At 41.6% G+C, this 19,326-nt stretch overlaps 1 protein-coding gene across 1 annotated transcript in view; it reads left to right on the forward strand.

Moving 5' to 3' along the window:
- The first annotated feature begins 12,130 nt into the window (after positions 1-12,130).
- The window catches only part of fancc (FA complementation group C), a 29,408-nt gene continuing 22,212 nt past the window's right edge, over positions 12,131-19,326 (forward strand). Inside the window, exons 1-2 of the mRNA XM_047590987.1 lie at positions 12,131-12,271; positions 14,689-14,931. Of these exons, the coding sequence (XP_047446943.1) occupies positions 14,734-14,931 (198 nt within the window). The 5' untranslated portion in view covers positions 12,131-12,271; positions 14,689-14,733. The remainder of the gene's footprint in view (positions 12,272-14,688; positions 14,932-19,326) is intronic.

Consider the following 19,326-nt stretch of genomic DNA (forward strand, 5'->3'; position numbering starts at 1 on the left):
AGACAGGCACTACAACAAAGCCTTTTTCATTCTCATTCTCATTCTCATTTCTTTTCTCCAACGTACACTTACGATTCCAATTACACATGTGTTATTTATCGATTCCCCTGCTCCAGTCCTCCTTTTCCATTCCTCCCTCTCACTCCTCCCTCTTTCCATCCCTCACTTGTTCCCTGAAAGGCTTGTCCATCATCACCTGCCGGCAGAGCTAAACCCTCTAAGTGTATACTCTCCTCTACATGAATGATTGCTCTGTTGACATGACGGCATGGGACACACACATTCGCACACGCATTCACTCCAGCCGGATCTGGGGCCTGATTTGCACATTCTTCATAAAGATAAATAAATAAATAAATAAAGGGAGCTTAGGGATAAATCTACAGGAAGCGTCACATGGTTTGTTGATTCCAGATAAAAACGAATGGGGGTCAGATGTTTTTTTTTTTTTTTTTTTACATTGTAAGGCCTTACAGACAGCTTGAAAAGCATTCAACCGTGGACTTGTGTTTGCTCCTGTGTGCATGTGTGCATGTGTGTGCAACAACGGAAGGATGAAAAAGCTCTGATATCCAGTCAGAAGCAGGGTGAATGAGAACTATATGTCTCAGCTGAGTGAAACAAGATGAGAGCAATTCATTATTGTATCACTAAACTTTTAAGAAGTTGGTAATGTATGGCTGGAAGTTCTTTAATGTGCCAATTTAAACAGAGGTTTTAACCTCATAGCTTTTGGGAAATACACCTGAGTGAATGCTATGAGTGATACTGATCTTTTTTTGCTCATCTACACATGATATATAAGTTTTTTTTTTAAGAACAGCTTTAAAGGACCCATGTGTAGGATTTAGTGACATCTGGTGTTGAGGTTGCAGAATACGACTGACTTCAAAGTCTTGTTTCACCTTTCACCAAGTTTTCAACTTTTCTAAATATGAAAGAGAACCTCCAATTCCTCCACTTTATATAATCTGTTTGCACAGTACTGTGTATCAAATAATGCACTAGTTTAGTAACATGAGGTTGCTACTAGTTATTATTATTATTTATGCACTGTTTAATTTATTGCTCACTTTATCTGTATTTTGTATTACTTAATTCATCATCTGCCATTTCCTGTAGTATAAATTATGTTATAGTTACTGTATATAGTCTTACTTTTAATGCTCAAGTCCATCTGTAAAATCTTAATCATTGTGTATATGTTGCTCACTCACCTGTATATATGGTTTCATCTGTAAATATTGTCCATCTGCTGTAAAACCAACCTGTGCCATACCGCTTATATACCATACTATTTATGCTACATGCACTTACTGCCTATTGCACTTCTTGCTAGTTGCTGCTTTTCGTTGCTCTGTACCTGTACATGTGGAACGACAACAAATCTAATCTAATCTAATCTAATCTAATCTAATCTAATCTAATCTAATCTAATCTAATCTAATCTAATCTGATCTAATCTAATCTAATCTAATCTAAATTCCATTTCTGCTAATGGGTCTTTAATCCTGCATACTGGTGTTCATTTTTTACAAATTCCTACAAAGCACAAAGACTTCAGCGTGATGAAGCTCTAATGTGACAACAACATAACTCTCCTCTCTTCTGTAGCAGCCTCAAAGTGGGTGGTTTACTTGCTGATGTTCAGTCCAATTCTGGGACTCGTTTGGCTTGGCTGCCTCTTGTATCTCCCACAGAGGGAGTACGTTCTTCCTACAAGACCAATCCAGAAGAATTTGAGGTCCAAGTCCCCCGTGACCAAACTTACATAAGCTTCATATTAAAGAACAGTCTGGCAGGCTGCAGTCGTGAATATGAAAACTAGACTCTACGATGAAGTATATGAGAATGACGTGAGAAATATGCTTTGTGTTTTACATATTGGCCAGAAATTCGAACCATTTATCTGTGCTGGATTTGCTTTTCTTCAAGGGAGACTCTGGCACCTGTCCGCTATTAGTTTCTGTGTGTCTGAGAGTGATTACGGCTGGAATTCAGTTTTCTGAAATCAGATGTGCAATCAGCAAAGAAAATGAGAGTGTCGAGTGGATGGAATGAGTGGAAATCATAGAAATGTTTAGAGCATGTTATCAAATGTCTTGCGGTAAGTTGCTTTTGACATACGGCAAGTGCACACACGTGTATACTTTTCGTATTAACAACAAAACTACAGTTATGTAACTATCAATCATCTGCATCTCCAGCTTCAGCAGAATGGATCTGATTACTGTCAGGTTTGTGCACAAAATTCTGAGCAACATTCATCATGAATAAATGGTATACCCAACTGACTTTGTGGTTTTTGAGTGTTGCATCTTAACAGCTTTGGTTTTGATGGATTTCCATGGCCTAGCTAAATTTCAAAATGTCCTCAGTGTGGTTTATTTGTGTTTTATGGTCCTGTGACAAAGTCCAGCAATTTTGGGCCAATATTTATGATAATGTGTGTGAGATTGCAGAGATGCAAATCCCATTTAACTCTAGACAATTTATTTCGGATCATTCAGCTCTGACAGGACAGGATACACATGTTAGAAGTTTTTTCCAAACCAGCATTGTGATCGGTAGACAGGTAGTTATGAGGTGATGGAAGACACTGTGCAAGCGTAGGCTGTGGAGATGGCACGACTTGCAGCATTTGAAAAAGAAAAAAAAAGTCCATTTTCATTTATTTGTTTTTTATTATTTTGTATTTTATTTTATTCTTTTATCTTTTACAACCACAGCAGGATCAGCATAGACTGTCATGGTTACTGTTGAAATAATGAAAATAAAAAATGTTATTCATAAAATATGTCCTTGGTGTGTTACAGTCTATGTAACACATATGTAAACTAATCCCCATCTCTTATGACAAAGTAATTTCCCTCGTGGATCTTGAAAGTCTGAGTATATACACGTAGCCTACGCCTGTAAAAACTCCACCCAAACTCTAGCTGGCGCTGTGACATTTTTGCCAGTCGGCTTAATTTTTCTTTTTCCGCTGCAGACGAGTCATAGAAATATTTATACTATACAGTTAACCTTTACTCGACGTGTTCGATCTTTATTGATCCAAAACAATCAATTCGAAAATAGCGGAGATGGAGATACAAACGGAAATATTAAAGCGGAAGCATGCTATTACCGGCGGACCAATCACAGCTCTTGCCCCAGGGCTCTCAAGTCTCGCGCTTTGAGACGCATGTATTTCAGTAAGTTCACACGCTCTCACATCACACGTGACGTTTCTTACGCCGTAAAATGATAGAAAAAAAACGATAAAACTCGCCACATATAGACTTTAAAAGAGATCAGTGATCTATGATTAGATGAGGCGAATGCAGGCTGCTCTGCTTCAATCGATGAGCAATCAGCCAATCAGAAAATAGCATATCGTTGCTAGGTGAAATAGGTGAAATGGGAGTGCCCTAACCACGCCTTTCCCAAATGCAATCAAAACCGGAAGTCCGTGATCTGGTAATCACTTAATTACAACGAGAATTAAACAGGTTACTGATGGAATCCGTGACAGAAGGTAAGAAAATGGCTGGACATAGAACTAAGTGCTTGAGCTGACTCTACGTTCTGTCGAGTGAAGCTGGCACAGCGGAGCAGATGGCTAGATGATGGAAGCTGGTTAAGTCGATGAGATCCTTTCCTGGCTGCACAGCACCTGGCTCCACACTGGGCATGGAAATAGGATGCAAGCACGGAAGCAGAGGCCATGACACGATGCTACATTCCAAAGCAGACATAAAACCATACAGCATTTGAATTTGGATAAAAACTGTTTTTTTATTGCCAAGTGTCCTTCCATTCAGGCAAGACATGACTATAAGTGATTTTCAAACACACAGCTCCCACTTTCCAGGAATCATACGAGAGAAAGTAGAGGGGAAGAGCTGGAGAGAGATCCAAGACAGCGAGGGAACCACATCCAATTCTTAGAAACAGCTGACATGATTCACTGTGCACTCAGCAGCGTTCAAAGGCTTTTGCTGCAAGACACATTCACCTACAGAGCCAAAGCGTGTATCTCAAGAAAAAAATATATAAATATATCAAAAAATTTGCCAACATTGTTATGACTATTGGCTGTCGGCTCCGCATTCTGACAACACTGTAAACGAAAGGCTGATGTGAGGCTATTCGTGGTGTTTTTCTCCCAACTTTCACAGCCTCATATTTCTTCTGAGTGGCTCAGATTCAGACCACCCTACACCCTACTAGCTTGAGATCGATGGCCTGAAACTATTAGGTAATTTCGATACAAATAGGAAATGTACTCTGCCAAGGGTGGACGGATCGTTAGACGAGAAGAACAAGAAGTGAAGGAGAGAAATGGAAGTAAAAGCGAGTGGATGTTAAGACAGATGGAAAATGGAGGGAGGAAGAGAGTGAAGGGGGTGGAGGATGGTTGATGGTGGATGGGAGTAGCCGTATGAGAGTAATTATAATGACTGATGTTGTTTACTCCCATTTCCCCTCGCATCATTTATTCTGTGGAGGTGGAAAACCCACCCACTCTTTCTTTGCATAACAGACGAGTGCTACGGAGCGGTGCCAAGCCATGCCACAGTCTCCCCTCTTCTGCTAATCCTGGAAACATTCTCCTCCATCCTCCAGCTCCTTGCTTCCCATCCTCCTTCAATTATACAGAACCCGACCCCTCTCATCTCGCCTTTCTCTTTCCTTTCCTCCGTCTCTATCCATCTCTTTCTCGGCTTTTTTTCCTCCCTCTTTCCATTCTTTTGTTTTCATTACTGCCGTGTTGACACGGCCGCGTGTGACGTGGGCCGAGCACATGAAAGATGTTAGCATGATGTACGGCCGTTTACACTGAAGATGACAAACCGGGGTTGGATGCTGTCATGCTTTCTTCCCTTTGTTTAACGTGCTCCCGGTGGCACGCACGCACACACACACGCACTACACGCCAGATGAGCTCGCACCACCCACCTCTTTGTTTAAACTGCGCTGTTTGTCTTCGCCGGCAAACATGCAACAATGTATGGAAACAGATGCGTCATCTTAACTCGAGGGGGGTGGAGGAGAAAGAGGGGAAGGGGGAAGAAGAGAGACAGAAAGAAACCCACAACTAAATATTTGCATGTGCGTCTGGGAGTGTTGAGCAAATACACGATTCTGCAAAGCCAGACCGGAGCGTGTGATTTTAACACTAAAGAGGAGGATTTTACATCGAAGGAAATAACAGGCGTACAAGCTGCTAAACGTACAGTAAATTTTAGGCTTCTCCTTTGCGAGGATGGTAAACACTTTGGAATTTGCTAATGATCTGCCCATTCACAAAGAGAAGACGATAGAAGAGGAGAGGAGTTTTTTTTTTTTTTTCTCCCATCTGTGCTTATTGATTCTGGCACCATGACAGATGTCTAATAAGGAACAGGGCTAGGAGAGGAGAGCTCTGAGGACCCCAGAGGGAGATTCAGTCTGAATGAATGCACACATGCACGTACAGGAAAAAAAATATATATATATATATATATATAGGAACGAGCGTGTGATTGCACTGATAAGAGATTATTGCGCTGACAAATACAGAGCCAGGGAGATATTGCAGAGCCGACTGAAGCTCTTCAAAGTTCCTCAAAGTACCAATGGCTTGTTTAATGGGAACTTAATTCTTGTCTAGATAAATAAAACAGTGGAACATTTTTGAGATGAAACCAGCTGCAGGATAAACCTACACAAATAAATCCAGCACATACCAAGCAGTAAGCCATAAAAGTAAGTTCCGGTAGCATCAGCAACATTAAATTCATTTAACAGAGGGCTGTTGAGATCGAGAGAAACACTTAATATATCTTCCTCCAATAAGCTCTACGGCGCAACACTGAATCATCCGCGCAACTACAGGGAAACACCTGAAGCGGCTCAAACCAGCGGAAGCGGTGTCGGTTCTTTTCTTTCAGATCTCCATGCGTGGCAAACCTTTAAGCATGTGGTGTCTGAGCTGCCAACGATGAGCCCATGCAGACTTGTGCGCCCGAAAACCAAGCCCGTCAAACACACACACGCGCGCGCACGCTCTTTCATGCACGCCGTCGCTTGCACACTCGAACTTAAACAGAGACACGATCTGAGTGGAAGCTGTCGGAGAGGGATTTCAGAGCAGGAAGTGTGTAATTATTGCGGACAGAGGGCCAGATAGATGGATGTGTGTGTGCTTAACACTCCCACTCAATTTTCCTGCAATCTACTGGACTAATAGAAAGCAGGTGTCTGTGTGTGTGTGTGTGTGTGTGTGTGTGTCTGTGTGTGTGTGTGTGTGTGTGTGTGTGTGTGTGTGTGTGTCTGTGCGGTAAATGTGGGGGTGTGGGGGTAATGACACAAGTAAGTGCGTGTGCGCATAATACAGTATGTCATGGTAAAAACGGAGCTCTGGTATCTGGATGTTGAACTTGGGAGATGAATGAGTGACAGGGACAAAGTTGTCTTGGGGGCCAACTCACTGTCATTTTGAGGTCAAGTAGAGTCTTATGGGGCCCGATATAGCCAGAAGCAAATTTAGCACAATCCCCTCTTTGCTCTAACGTGTGTTAAACTGAAGGTAGAGGTGACTGTGAAAAAAAAAAACAACTAAATATGTTTACTTCAGTTGAAAATAAAGACTTAAAGGACTGTTTTCCAAATTCTAGACATGAATCCAACATGATTCAAACTGACTGCGAACTATTGACTGCAACAGATTTCTGGATTTGCATTGTAAGGGGCAATTAGACGGTAAAAGGGTTAGATGTGACAGCTGCCACGAGTTCCACTGGTGATGGGCTGTTGTTTTTTTTTTCCACTGGCTGATTGCAGCTGGTTTTCTTCCAACTGGCTAATTACCAGACTTACAGGCAGCTGTATAATATGAACCCGAGTTTAATCCGAGCGAGCGTCGAACTAACCTGTGGGAAAAATAATTTAGAATAAGTATAAAGAGTGCAGTTCTCAGTATGCAGTGTGCATGCGTGCATTGTTAGAACGCGTGCAACGTCACGCGGCACTGTTTCACATTGGTCACAGAATGGCTCTCCCTTTCTCAGCCAATCCCCAGCTTCCTCTCAAAGCAATAAACAGGCATGCTTTGAAAATGCCAGGAATTGCCATGAAGTGTGTATCCAAGAGACAATATAGTAAAGATGTGTGTGTGTTTTTTTTTATATATATATCATTTGGTCCTGTGTATTTTACAGTGACGGTAACGTTTAAGGGTTACATAAGGTGAAGTCTGTTCCTCTAGGCACAATTTTACACACAATTTCTGTGACTGCTCACTCCAGACATTACAAGGCAGAAGAGGCTGGGGGGAGCTTGATTTCCTTTTAAGGATTCTCTGTGTGGGACATTTTTTAATATATTTGTATATTACATGAAACAGGCAGAGACACATCTTACTAATTTTCTCCAATACCTTTCCTTAAACTTGATTTTTCTGACTTATTATGATTTAAATGAGGTACTTTGCCTTCACATGTACATGACAGTGTCTACTGTAAAACTGATTTTATTCTTAACACAATTTTGCAATGCAAAAAAAAAAGTAAAATAAGGGACTGAAGAGCCTACAAAACTAATTATATGGTTGATATGACTGAGAAAGTTTAGCCAAAACTGAACTGACATTAGGCTAAAGACTCCTTTAACAACAGCACATTTAAAACCACTGCACACACAGCCACACAGGAAGTTAAACTTTGTGTGAGACACCAATCCATTTATGAGGGAGAGCTGGGCTCTGTCTGGAGACACCTCTGACAGTTCTTCCCTTTTTCTTCCAAAACGCGCTCCTTCTTTCTTTCTCCCTGCCTTCCTCCTCTTCTCCGTTGCTGTGCCGCTCTCTTTCTCGGCTAACGGACACGTCCCGAGTTAAGCCCAGGCGGATCTGAAGATTTAAAACGGCGCATTCCTCCGCTTTACATTTGAGCATCTCCTTCCTCCTCCCTTGCCACTGCTCTGTCATCGTACCTTTGGGCGGCAATTCACCAAAAAGGACCAACATTGACACTCGGACTGAGAGAAGCCACTGTACAAATATTTTAAAGGGTGATTCCGGTTCTGAGTGTTGGCGATGAGTTGGAACCACTTTCATAATGGATGGCAGGAAGCAAAACACAGAGTCAGAGAGAGGGATAGAGAGAGAGAGAGAGAGAGAGAGAGAGAGAGAGAGAGAGGCCCGATTCATTATTTAAACCACGTTTGTTTGAGTAAAGAAAAGTCCATCTGAGAATTCACTCATTATTTTTTCAGCTCGGGGCGGCACAGCCTGCTCGCGCCGACACACCGGCTTCAGCGAGCAGTTTCCTCTAAAGGAAGATTGATAACCATAATAGATAATGGATAGATCAATATCTCTAAGTGCTAAGTAGAAAAATAAACCTTCATCATCCAGGGGTTGAGCTGCAGCTACAGACTTTAAAATGGACACCTTTGAAAAACCCTCTCTCTTCTGGTGGTATTTGCTTTTCCTGCATTAGGGTGAGCAGCATGGGCAGAATTAATGAGTTCATATCTAAATATTTCAAACTGGTTTTGCAGGAAGAGATCTAATTTGTGTAGTTTGGAGTGTATTTTGACTTGTGTTCCGGTCCCACTGAGAGAAATGAGACAAATTAGGGCGTGCAAAAACATCTCATTGGAAAATGTAGGTTTTGCGCACGAGTTGATGCGTTGTGGAAAACAACAACACCCGACTGCATACAAGGAACTCATGCAAACTGAGGTTAATGCACCTTATCGAAGGAGCACATATTTTCCACTTGCGGTACAGCGCGCCGTTGGTGTGAGACAGGCCCCAGGTTCATGCAGGGCCACAGGGCAGCAGAACTGGGTTGGTAATGGCTTCGGTCTGGACCAGAACTGGCAAATTTGTCAGCAGCTGTGCAGCTCCTGGTCTCAGTGAGGCCGTGATATGCTCCAGAGACTGATACTCAAGCTCCCCACACGGCTCCATCTCGTTCTGGCCAAACCACAAGGTCACAAAAACAACCATACTTCAAAAATTCTCGATCATGTCATTTGCCTTAACCTATTTATGGTAGGGGTTAGATTTATAGCACTCAGGTGACTTCCAAGGCGCATTTTTATGCTGTGGGGCTAAATGAGTGTGATACCAGAAGTGTAATGGTGCAAATTCAAGGCTGCAAAACGCTTTACGCAAGACAGAATGCCCAAAGTAAAACTTAATTAAATTCACTCTGTGTCTTTTATGCAACATTTATCTCACCAATTTGACAAGTCGGTGTCAGGTTTCTTTAAAAGTCAAAAACTGTGACAGGAGGTTGAATTAACAGCTCACAGTTGCCCAGTTGGCACAGTCACGTCGCTGGCTGTGATCAGGCCGCCGCTCAAACCCTGAAAGCGCCGTGCAGACGAGCAAACACACACACGCACGGTCGTACAGAGGAGCTGCCGCTCCACTGCGTGACTACCCGTCTCTCGGCTCCGTAATAATCACAGAGTAGCAGTACAGTAAAAACACACGTGGTTCACACTGCATTTCTCCCAGCGTCCATATGTGCGTCCAATGCGAGCACAGGCACAGACAGCAAACACACACACATAAATGTGTGCACACACACAAAAACATCAGTGTGCGGGTTTCCACTTTGGGCATCAAACCACACTCTCAAGTTTTTTGCCGTGGTTTTTCTTTCCTTCTCTCCCCCCCTTTTTTTTTTCGAGTATTGCCAGGGACCTTGTTCCAAACCCATATACTGATGTTTTTACAAGACTCAGACACACACTGAGTACCCTGCACATGGAGCGCTCTAGCCCTGGTTGACCTACATGTTGGGCCAGGCGAGCAACCAGGGTGGAGCTGATGGTGAACCTGAGCCAGAGGCTTTTGATTTCTGCCGCTGCTTTCGTTGGACATTTTCGGATGGAGATGTTAATACATATAATTTGTGCGATGGTACTGTAACAACATGTGTGTGTGTGTGTGTGTGTGTGTGTGTGTGTGTGTGTGTGTGTGAGTGTGACAGTTTCAGGCCATATATCAAAAAGGTCCACATTTAGATTCACTTATTTTGAAGAACGAGCAACAAACGTATTACATTTGAAACAATACCGTCTTTTAAAAATAAAATATCACATTAAGTCTTTTGCACACATTACGCTACTAATCAGTCAAACGTTTACAGTCACCCTGAACTCATACTCTGTTATTAGTCGGCGCTGCATTGTCTCCCAAGTCCTATGTTTTCATGTAACTCCATGTAGCTCCATGGTCCTCTTTGACCTTTAATATATGATAAATAATGGCAGAGGATGACGCCGATAACACATTTCCTGCACATGATATTCTTCTACTCATACTCTACAATTATTCTTTTGCAATGTCTGCATGCTCTCAAGAGAAAGGAGCGAAGTAAATGCTTAATGAGTTTTAAGCAGATGTGATGGAGTACATTTTAAAGAAAAAACTTTGAAAACGGAAAAAAGAGTTGCACTTCACAGACATCCCGTGTTTGCTCAGCGCTGGTTGGGAAGCAGGCCACGAACACCAAGCTACCAGCACACACTCTCTCTCATCACTCACACCTGTACACACACACACACACACACACACACACACACACACACACACACACACACACGCACACACACATATCCACAGGCTCAGGCTTTCCTACCACAGAAATTTAGAAGTCTAATGTTCAGCTACTAGACCACTTTAAACACATTCCCCGTTTAACAGACTGCACTGGCTCGCTGTAACACATAGTGTGCGCGCACACAGAGTACATACCGTGGCTTGTACTTGTATATTCAGCAGTATTCAAGTGGTAAAAACGGGCCTTAACAACCAGTTGACCACACACAGATGCTGAAACTAAGTGTGCGCGTGTGTATGGTGTTCAGATACCTACATTTTACTTGTGTATAATCTCTTTCTCATACAGGCACCCACACGCACACAACGCGTGGACACACACACACCTACATGCACAAACACATGGCATTACGTATGTTTAAACAACCGCTTCCTGGCGCAGTATGCTCGGCTGCTCTGGGTCTGACTGGAGCCTCTGGGTGATTTGTCAGATCGAGCCGTGCAGGCCGGTAACCCCTCAAAGTTTGCTTTGGGTTCCAGAGGGACACACTCCGGGACCCCTGAATTCCTGGACACGGTATGAATTCTGCTTCACCTTCTGGACCCCTGAAATGTATGACACAAATGCATGCATTGGCTCAAACGAGAACATAAGCATGTACAGGGCAGGCGTGCATTTTCATATTACCCGACACTCAGCATAGCCATTATTCCACTGTTTTTTTTTTTTGTTTTTTTTTTAACCCCTGGACCACAAATAAGGCCACCTAGATGAAATGATGTGCAAATGTGAAAACAGAAATAGAATTATTCCTTTATTGTTCGGAAATCACAGTGGAGATCATAGGCGGCAGACTAAGATAAGTCAACAGGCAGACCATTGCTGACTAATTTGTCGCACATTTCAGAACAAATGCTTTTTTAGGCTTAATTTTGTTCTTATCAATTGCCTCTGACTGGCTCATTTGAATTGCATCATGAGTGCAGACATCACATTCTGCATCAGGCAACGTATATCAGCCAAGTCTGCTTTTCATTGCATTTGTTTTTGCAGTATGCGTGTATGTATATGTTCTCCAGATAGTTTACACTTCCCTTTATATACTCAAATCTTAATCATCAGTCATTATACCTGTGAAGAATATTTTATCAGTCATGAAGAATTTTGTCTTATAATAAGTAAGCAAGTTTGTATAATTAGCTCTGTAAGACAATATGAACTGTTATATTAAATTAAGACATTCATGTTCGTATTTGTATTTTTTCTGTACATATTTTTTATGCAAAATTTCGTTATGTTCTAATAATGACAATAGACTCTTGATTCTCTTTTTTAGACTGTATTTCAAATGTGCATGATTTCCATTAATATCAGTTCATTCATCAAACTTTCAGAAAACTTGAGACCACCTACAAGTAACAGTTTGTTTAAAATTAAGCTAAACTGCTTACTGTTTGCGTAGGATTAATAAATCTAAATCTCAGCCCTGTGACTCCATATCCCAGCAGGCATTGCAGGGGTGACGTAGACGGGTGATGCGGCTCTCAGCCAATGGTCTTCTTTCGTTTGCAGAACCGCGATTGAAGAGGGAAGTTCAGTTTTATTTACGCCGCGCCACGAAAGGCTCGTCCTGTTGTCCCAAGACATGAAGAATGAACGGTTATAACCGACTCCTGCTCGGTGGAGATGTCAATTTAATATCTCCACGCCTTCATTTATATGTAAGTTTAACTTTAAGCTGGCATCGCTAACAGTTATACAACCGTAGAGCCACTAAGCTGCTACCGAGCTCACATCTGAAATTAAAGTAACTAATGGATGATATGTGGTGCGTTCACGGAGCTTTTCAATTGCACGACGTTGACTGACACATAGAAGATAGAGTTGTATTGTCTTTCCATTGAACTAAAAGCCTTTCTCTGTGAGTGCAAGTAGTTGCTGCAGAGTGGAGGAAATACTGACACCCTGTGGTGTGGTGTGGTTATTGCACACAGATGTTTTAACAACTATTTTAACAAATCCCTCCAAATAAATAAGATTAGACTTGTTACGGATGCTCAAAGGTGGGTCAACGTGTGTCTTTCTCTGTTACAAAAAAAATTATGTTATTGTTAGATTAACCTCAGTAGAGCTGAAGTAGCAAGTTAGTAAAAAGATTAGTTCCTCTATGGTGAATGAATCTGCAATTATTTTGTTAAATTATAAACAAAGTGTTCCAGCAATGAATGCCAAACACATTGGCAAGTGGCGCTTTGATGCAGAAAACAGAATGTTTTTTTTTTAACAGTTCTTTGAACAAAACCACCAAATTAAAGTAATCGACCAGGGTTTTTAGAAGATTATGTGAGTGATAAATTGACAAAATCAAGAAAACTGACCAAAGTAACGATCATTTTGTGGAATAAAACTACTATTTGGTGAATGAAAATAAATTGAGGAGCGCCGAGAATAATCATTAATAATGGGTTGTAATCCTAATCTATCCAAAATAGCCCCTCTGACCTCACTTTCTTTATTTCTAGGGCTGTACTGGAGAAATGAGACCGCACAGAGTTAATTAATTTCTCAACTCAATATAATTGGGTTATAAACTGGTAACTATGAAAGTCGTAGGAAATTATTTTACACCATTTCCATACTTGCAGAACGAAGCAATTAACTAGCCCCTATCGCGGCGTATAGGTGCATCTGTATTGGTTTAAAAAGATTAGTCCAAACTAGTTGCGAAAAACTGTTTTATAACTTTTAATGAGGAACCCCTTACATTAGTCTCATTCAGTCCATGTGTTCATAGCTGCTACATACTGAAGCATAAGGAAGTAAATTTGCAGAAAGTGATGTTTAACTGATTTGATTATACTGGAATAATGTCAACATGCTCATAATTGGAACCGCAAACTCAGCGAAACCCAAAATCCACAAGCTTAGTTTAACAAATCTTCAAAAATAATATTTGACCAGTCACATCTTGTTCCTGCTCCAGAACGTGTTCAGCCAACCCCAGAGCTGCCATCGAGTGCGTTTGTGCATGTTTTTTTTTTTTTTTTTTTCTGGCTGAAATTTCGTACCAGCGGCTTTGAGTAAACACATCTCTGTATGTACATGTAACTGTCCATGTGATGGGATTGTGGGTATGAATGTCTGCTACGTACTTATCCCGCATGCAGTTCTTTTCCACCACCTGTTTTACTGAACGCTGAGCCCCTGAGACACAAGTCAACAAGAGGCGTTTGTTCCTAATTTGGTCCATTTTTTTTTTTTTCCTCCCCGAAAATGAGTATTTATATATTCACATCAGCGAGCCATAGGGGCTTTCCAGCAGAGATGATGGCAAGACATTAAACAAATCGTGTGTAACGAGGTGATCATAAAACACTACCCTGTGGTGTCCCACACAGACCTGTCATTATGGCAAAAAAAAAAACAACAAATACACACATACACAATTCTAGGACTATATGCAGACATGAAACACATCCTCACACACACACACACACACACACACACACACCCTTGTGATCTGCCCCCCCATGTATTTCTCTCCGTCTTCATAAAAGTCGAAGAATGTGCTGTTTATTTCTCAGTAGGCCGTCATGAACGTCTGGGAGAGAGCTCCATCGCCTCAGGATGAAATGTTTGATCGTTAGATTGTGATAATAAGAGGTTAACATTACACACTTTGCCTCAATTTATTTTCTACTTATTAATACCCCTTATTATTGCATTTGCCACCTACAGTACGCTCTCGTACACAGTTGTAGATGATGCGGGCCACACATGCATGTTGCATTCATGCGCAGTTAAAAAAAAAAGCTTTAAGGCTCTGCATGTTTATGTGTATTTCACGCATTATTTTTTTAATTCAGCAGCTACACTATATGACTTACAGATATAAACAACTTTTTTGTTGCTGAAAATGTTGCTTTTTTTGTCTTTCTGCCTGCCCGGGCACATCGCGCCACAATCGCGTCAACACACCCACCGCATCAACTGTTCTGGCTGTGCACACGTGCGTCCATGTGTTCCATGTGCATGTGCATGCACCATTCATAAATAAAAAGCCTCCATATTGCTAGGTGATGAGACTTTCCGTGTAATCCTTGGATTTAACAGTGGTCTCGTTGTTTATCTTTTGTAGGATCTTTCTTAGCTCCCAAACACATTTGCCAGGACAAGCAGAAAAATGTCTGCGCCGCAGCCATTGAGTCAGCTCCAACAAACAGCGGAGCCCCTGCTGAATGCCCAGGAGACGCAGTTCTGGCTGGACAAAGCGGTGGCTTGGGGCCAGGCGGACAGGCCCGACTCTCAGAAAGACACCTGCCTACACTTGAGCGGACTGAGGGATTTCCTTCAGCAACTTCTAACGCACATAAACAACATGGTGAGCAGATAGAGGAATGCTCTGAGATTTATGCTCATGACTAATTTGGATATTTATATATATATATATATATATATATATATATTTCCTACGTATGCATGTCCAGTCTGATTAAATATTCCATATCTGAGAGGCTGTTTCTGCACACATGACCTAAAGAAATGCATTGATTAATCATTTAGGCTGAGCAGCCAAGCAGATGTCTGATTAGCGAAACACTAAGTTAATTCACACATTAGCTAGTCTACAAGACGCGCCAAAAACATGCACACGCTCACTCTCGGCCCGAGCCAGGGCTCGAACAGTAAGTCCAGCGTTTGGTAGGGACTCGCTAACAGAAGCGCCTCTGTGCTGTGCAGAGGTTGTGCGTGTCTGGCTGGCAGCGCTGCAGCATTTGAGTCAGTCAGGTAACAGCCGCGTTGGGACTTCCAGCACTAACTTAATGTATCCCCATGTCAGGGCCAGCTGATTTGGAAATCTGCAGGGCTGATATCCTACCTGAGCGAACAACGCTCCGACCTGCCCACCTCTTATATTCTCAAACTGTCGTGTAACATCATCGTCTATATCTTGTGTCTGCATCAGCATCAAATTCTCCATGTTTGTCTGATGGTTGTATCTTTGACAGATGCATGTTTATCTCCTTTCTCCCGCTGTTCTCTTCTCTTTCTGTCTATTCTGTGTCCAACAAGCCAGCCTTAGACAGATTTATCCCTCTGTATTGTTATTGAGCTGTTCCTCTGTTGAACTTATAGGACTAGTACATTAGACTGATATAATATTGGAACTTGAATCAAATGTGGGCAAAAAGCTTGATCAGGACACCCTTGCTTTTTATAACCATTTTGTGCATATATAGTTTTCCTGTTAGTTTATACAACCACAGTAATGCTTCACTCTCCATATGTTTTACTGTAACACCCCGATAATAGTTACAGCGCCTCTGTCTGCCTTCTCTGGGCTTTGGCAACTACGCTTTTATAGATCATGCGCCGGCTTTTATGTTTCTTTTGTCTGTCTCCTTTTCTGTCAGCGTTACTCTCGGCATACGTCATGCAGAGGTGTCAGCGAGTGTAGAGTGATGAAGCGGATACAATGAAAGATAGAAAGAAAGAGAATGGTATAGCTTAATTGGGTCGAAATCCTTTTTACTGGCAGTGGGCTCATAAAAATACAGCTGAAGATAGCCTGCTTCTTGGCAGCGTTTTGCATCCTTTGATGACTTCACAACTTTACTGTGGCCTAAGATGAGAAATAGTCCTAGTTGTTGTTGTTGTTGTTAATTATTATACAGCACTACAGTTGCTGTGAATGGTGAAGGACTCTTTATGCTGTAATATCGGCTTTAAGTATGTCCCTTTGATCTCTTATAGAGATGGATCTGTCCCCTCAATAAGAAGTCGGTGCCATCAGACAGTTCACTCACCCCAACAGTTTAGCTAGGGTGACGATGTGTGAGTGCAACAAAGTTCACCACCAGTAGTTGGGTTTACATGGAGGCAAATATTTCGAGTACAATGGGTTTAGGAGTCGGGACAAATTTGGAACCGCTGGAAAACCTTAAAGACCGGCTGCTATAAGGCTAACACAATAGCAAAAGTGGACATGACCCCACAAACTTTCTGTATCCAGCTGTTCCTTTAATAATAAAAGTGTAAAAACAGACCTCCATCTTTGATCATTCACATGAAGTTTATATCGATCTGTGCTTGTCACACGTCTGTAAAGCGGCTGTTCCGATAAAATGTAGAGGTGCATGTAAACATAAGATCACCTCACATGTACAACAGTTGACCTGAACCCTTCATTTGGAATGATTTCAATCAGAATGAGAAAAAAAGTCTCCATGTAAACCTACAGCTGTATTATATTTTAACTGTTGGAAAAAAACTAAAAAACTGAATTGTAAAAATGACATTTGCCGTTTTATGAGCCGTTACATGACAGCGTTTTTCTTGGACAGTCTTGTTATCAACGTGCGGTTTCCAGGCAGGCAGCGGTCATTTTCGGAACGTCTCTGTAAAACCACACATTGACATTTGTAAGGATTAAACATCTGTAGATTAATTTGCTTCGGTGGGGTTTCTGGATCCAAGCTAGTATTGTCTTATTTAACCTCTCAACGGGAAAGCAAATGAGTCCATTTTCCCGAATGTCGGGGAAAAATGTTGTTAAGTGTTTTCATGTGCACCTGCTGTTTGTTGTCCAGCTTGTTGCTCTTTATTAATACGGCTGCTACACTACAGATGCAGCAGTACACTATCCTCGCAGGGAACCCTCTAAAGCTCTAAAGCGAGGCGGCCGGTGGGTGTATGTAGGGAACTGGACGACACATTCTAGTGTATATTTATGTGGTCGCCATAGTAACTTGTTAGGGGCTGATTGTGGCTTGGTGATGTCAGGGACAGAAGTGTTACCTCACTGTTCTCTTTATCGTTGTCTATAAACTTGTCCCATTTGGCTCTTTAGCTCGCACATAATCAGTCACTTCTGTCCGAGATTTTTTGCCACTAATCAAAACAAGATACACGGCCCTCCGTTTACGTTTACCGGTGACAACGCTGACGAGGCTCTGACGCCGCTGTTTTGTTTGCCCTGGTAGTCAGTGGTAATTACTTTGCTTTGCGATGTCTCATTCTTAACGGGCATTCCTGTAATCGCTAAGCACTGCGCCGTTTCTATTGTAAACTGGCATTCTTTCGCCGTCGCGTCAGCAGCGTAGACGGACGACCGATGGGAAGGCTGGCTACGAGAGCTACGTTTCAGACCACATCGGTGGTGGTGTGGGACATAATGGGGGTATTTAGAGAATTCCTCCTCTCTCCTTGGCCTATTACCGTTATGCTTCCCATTAATGGTGATGTCATCCGCTTGAGTGAGTCAAGTTAGTCTCCTTGACAGACTAATTGTCTTTTAAACACACAGGCCTAAAGCTGCCTTATTTATTTTTCTTTTTCAGTTTTCATTTTTCATGATTAGAATCAGAATCAGAATTACTTTATTGATCCCAAAGGGAAATTACTTTTTGTTACAGAAGCTCCTACACAAATACACATATCAATGTAGAATAAATATAAATATATATATATATATATATATATATATCTACAAAATACACATATCAATGTAGAATAAATATAAATATATATATATATATATAAAAAATATGTATGAGTACAATTCTGATTGAATATAGGGTGTTGCACAGTGGGAAATTATTGCACATTTATTATTATTATTGTATATTATCCTTGTTACTGCACAAGAAGGAATTATCCAACCAACTGATTAGTGTCTGACACCCAAAGTGAGGAGTTATACAGGTTGGCGGCCACAGGCAGGAATGATTTTCTGTGACGCTCTGTAGTGCAATCATGTGGTGCAGTCAGTCTGGTGCTGAAAGAACTCCTGTGTCTGACCAGCGCGTCATGGAGTGAATGATAAGGTACTTTGAAACCTCTGCTCTGCAAGTTTGCTGCATGAACAAAACATCATTGATTTAAATTTGCATAGAAACAACCTCTTTTTTTAAAAAAAATCTCATTATTTTTTGATTGTCTGTTAATATGGGTTCAGTAATAAGTAGATTTGCACATGCACAGAAATGTGATTCATGCACACATGTGCAGACTTGTAAAATTTAAGTAACACGTCACCTCTTTGATCCCAATGCAGTCATCATATCGTAATACTGTATAATGCTCGTTGTGGTTATAGATTAAATGCAGAAAAGGAATAAGATGGAAAAATATATAAAAAATTCTGTACTGCCCATTTACCTCAAATTACAAACTGAGGTCAGTTATTCTGCATCTGTTTCAGAAAGTTGGCGCGTCCTGCTCGGCCCTGGGACGGATGTAATAAACTGATGACAAACATACATGGTGTACTCGCAGCAAAATAAAAATGTGACTTGGGTTTAATACCAGTTGTTAATCCTCACATTCTTTTGAACTCTCGTCTTAAATAATTGGAGCGCACGTCCCTGTCAAGGTAAAATAAATGTAAAGGAGGCCGTGACTGGGTTGCTCCAGTTCTTTAAAGCAGCGTCTGCCATAGCTTAAAACCCTTCTGGGTGTTTTAATTGGCTGTGAGGTGAAATAAATCACATGGTCTGTTATTCGGAGCTGGATAAACAAGCGCAGACGAACACATACTAAAACCCTCCACCCGGTGCTCTGTTCTGCACGATGTTCTGTTTTCTGTATCTCTCACTGTTGACACTATGGAAGGAGTTGACATGACCATAACACAGGAAACACAGGTGATGCATGAGCAATGTACTATACACCTGTGGACATGTCTGTTACTCAGCTCAGCTCAGCTCCCTCGCTCATTAAGTGGAGTTGTGGCCCTTTGCGTCTTCTAATGTTTAGTGTTGTGGCACTGGGTTGC

Source organism: Mugil cephalus, chromosome 8 (genome assembly GCF_022458985.1).
Source record: "Mugil cephalus isolate CIBA_MC_2020 chromosome 8, CIBA_Mcephalus_1.1, whole genome shotgun sequence".
Lineage (NCBI taxonomy): Eukaryota > Metazoa > Chordata > Actinopteri > Mugiliformes > Mugilidae > Mugil > Mugil cephalus.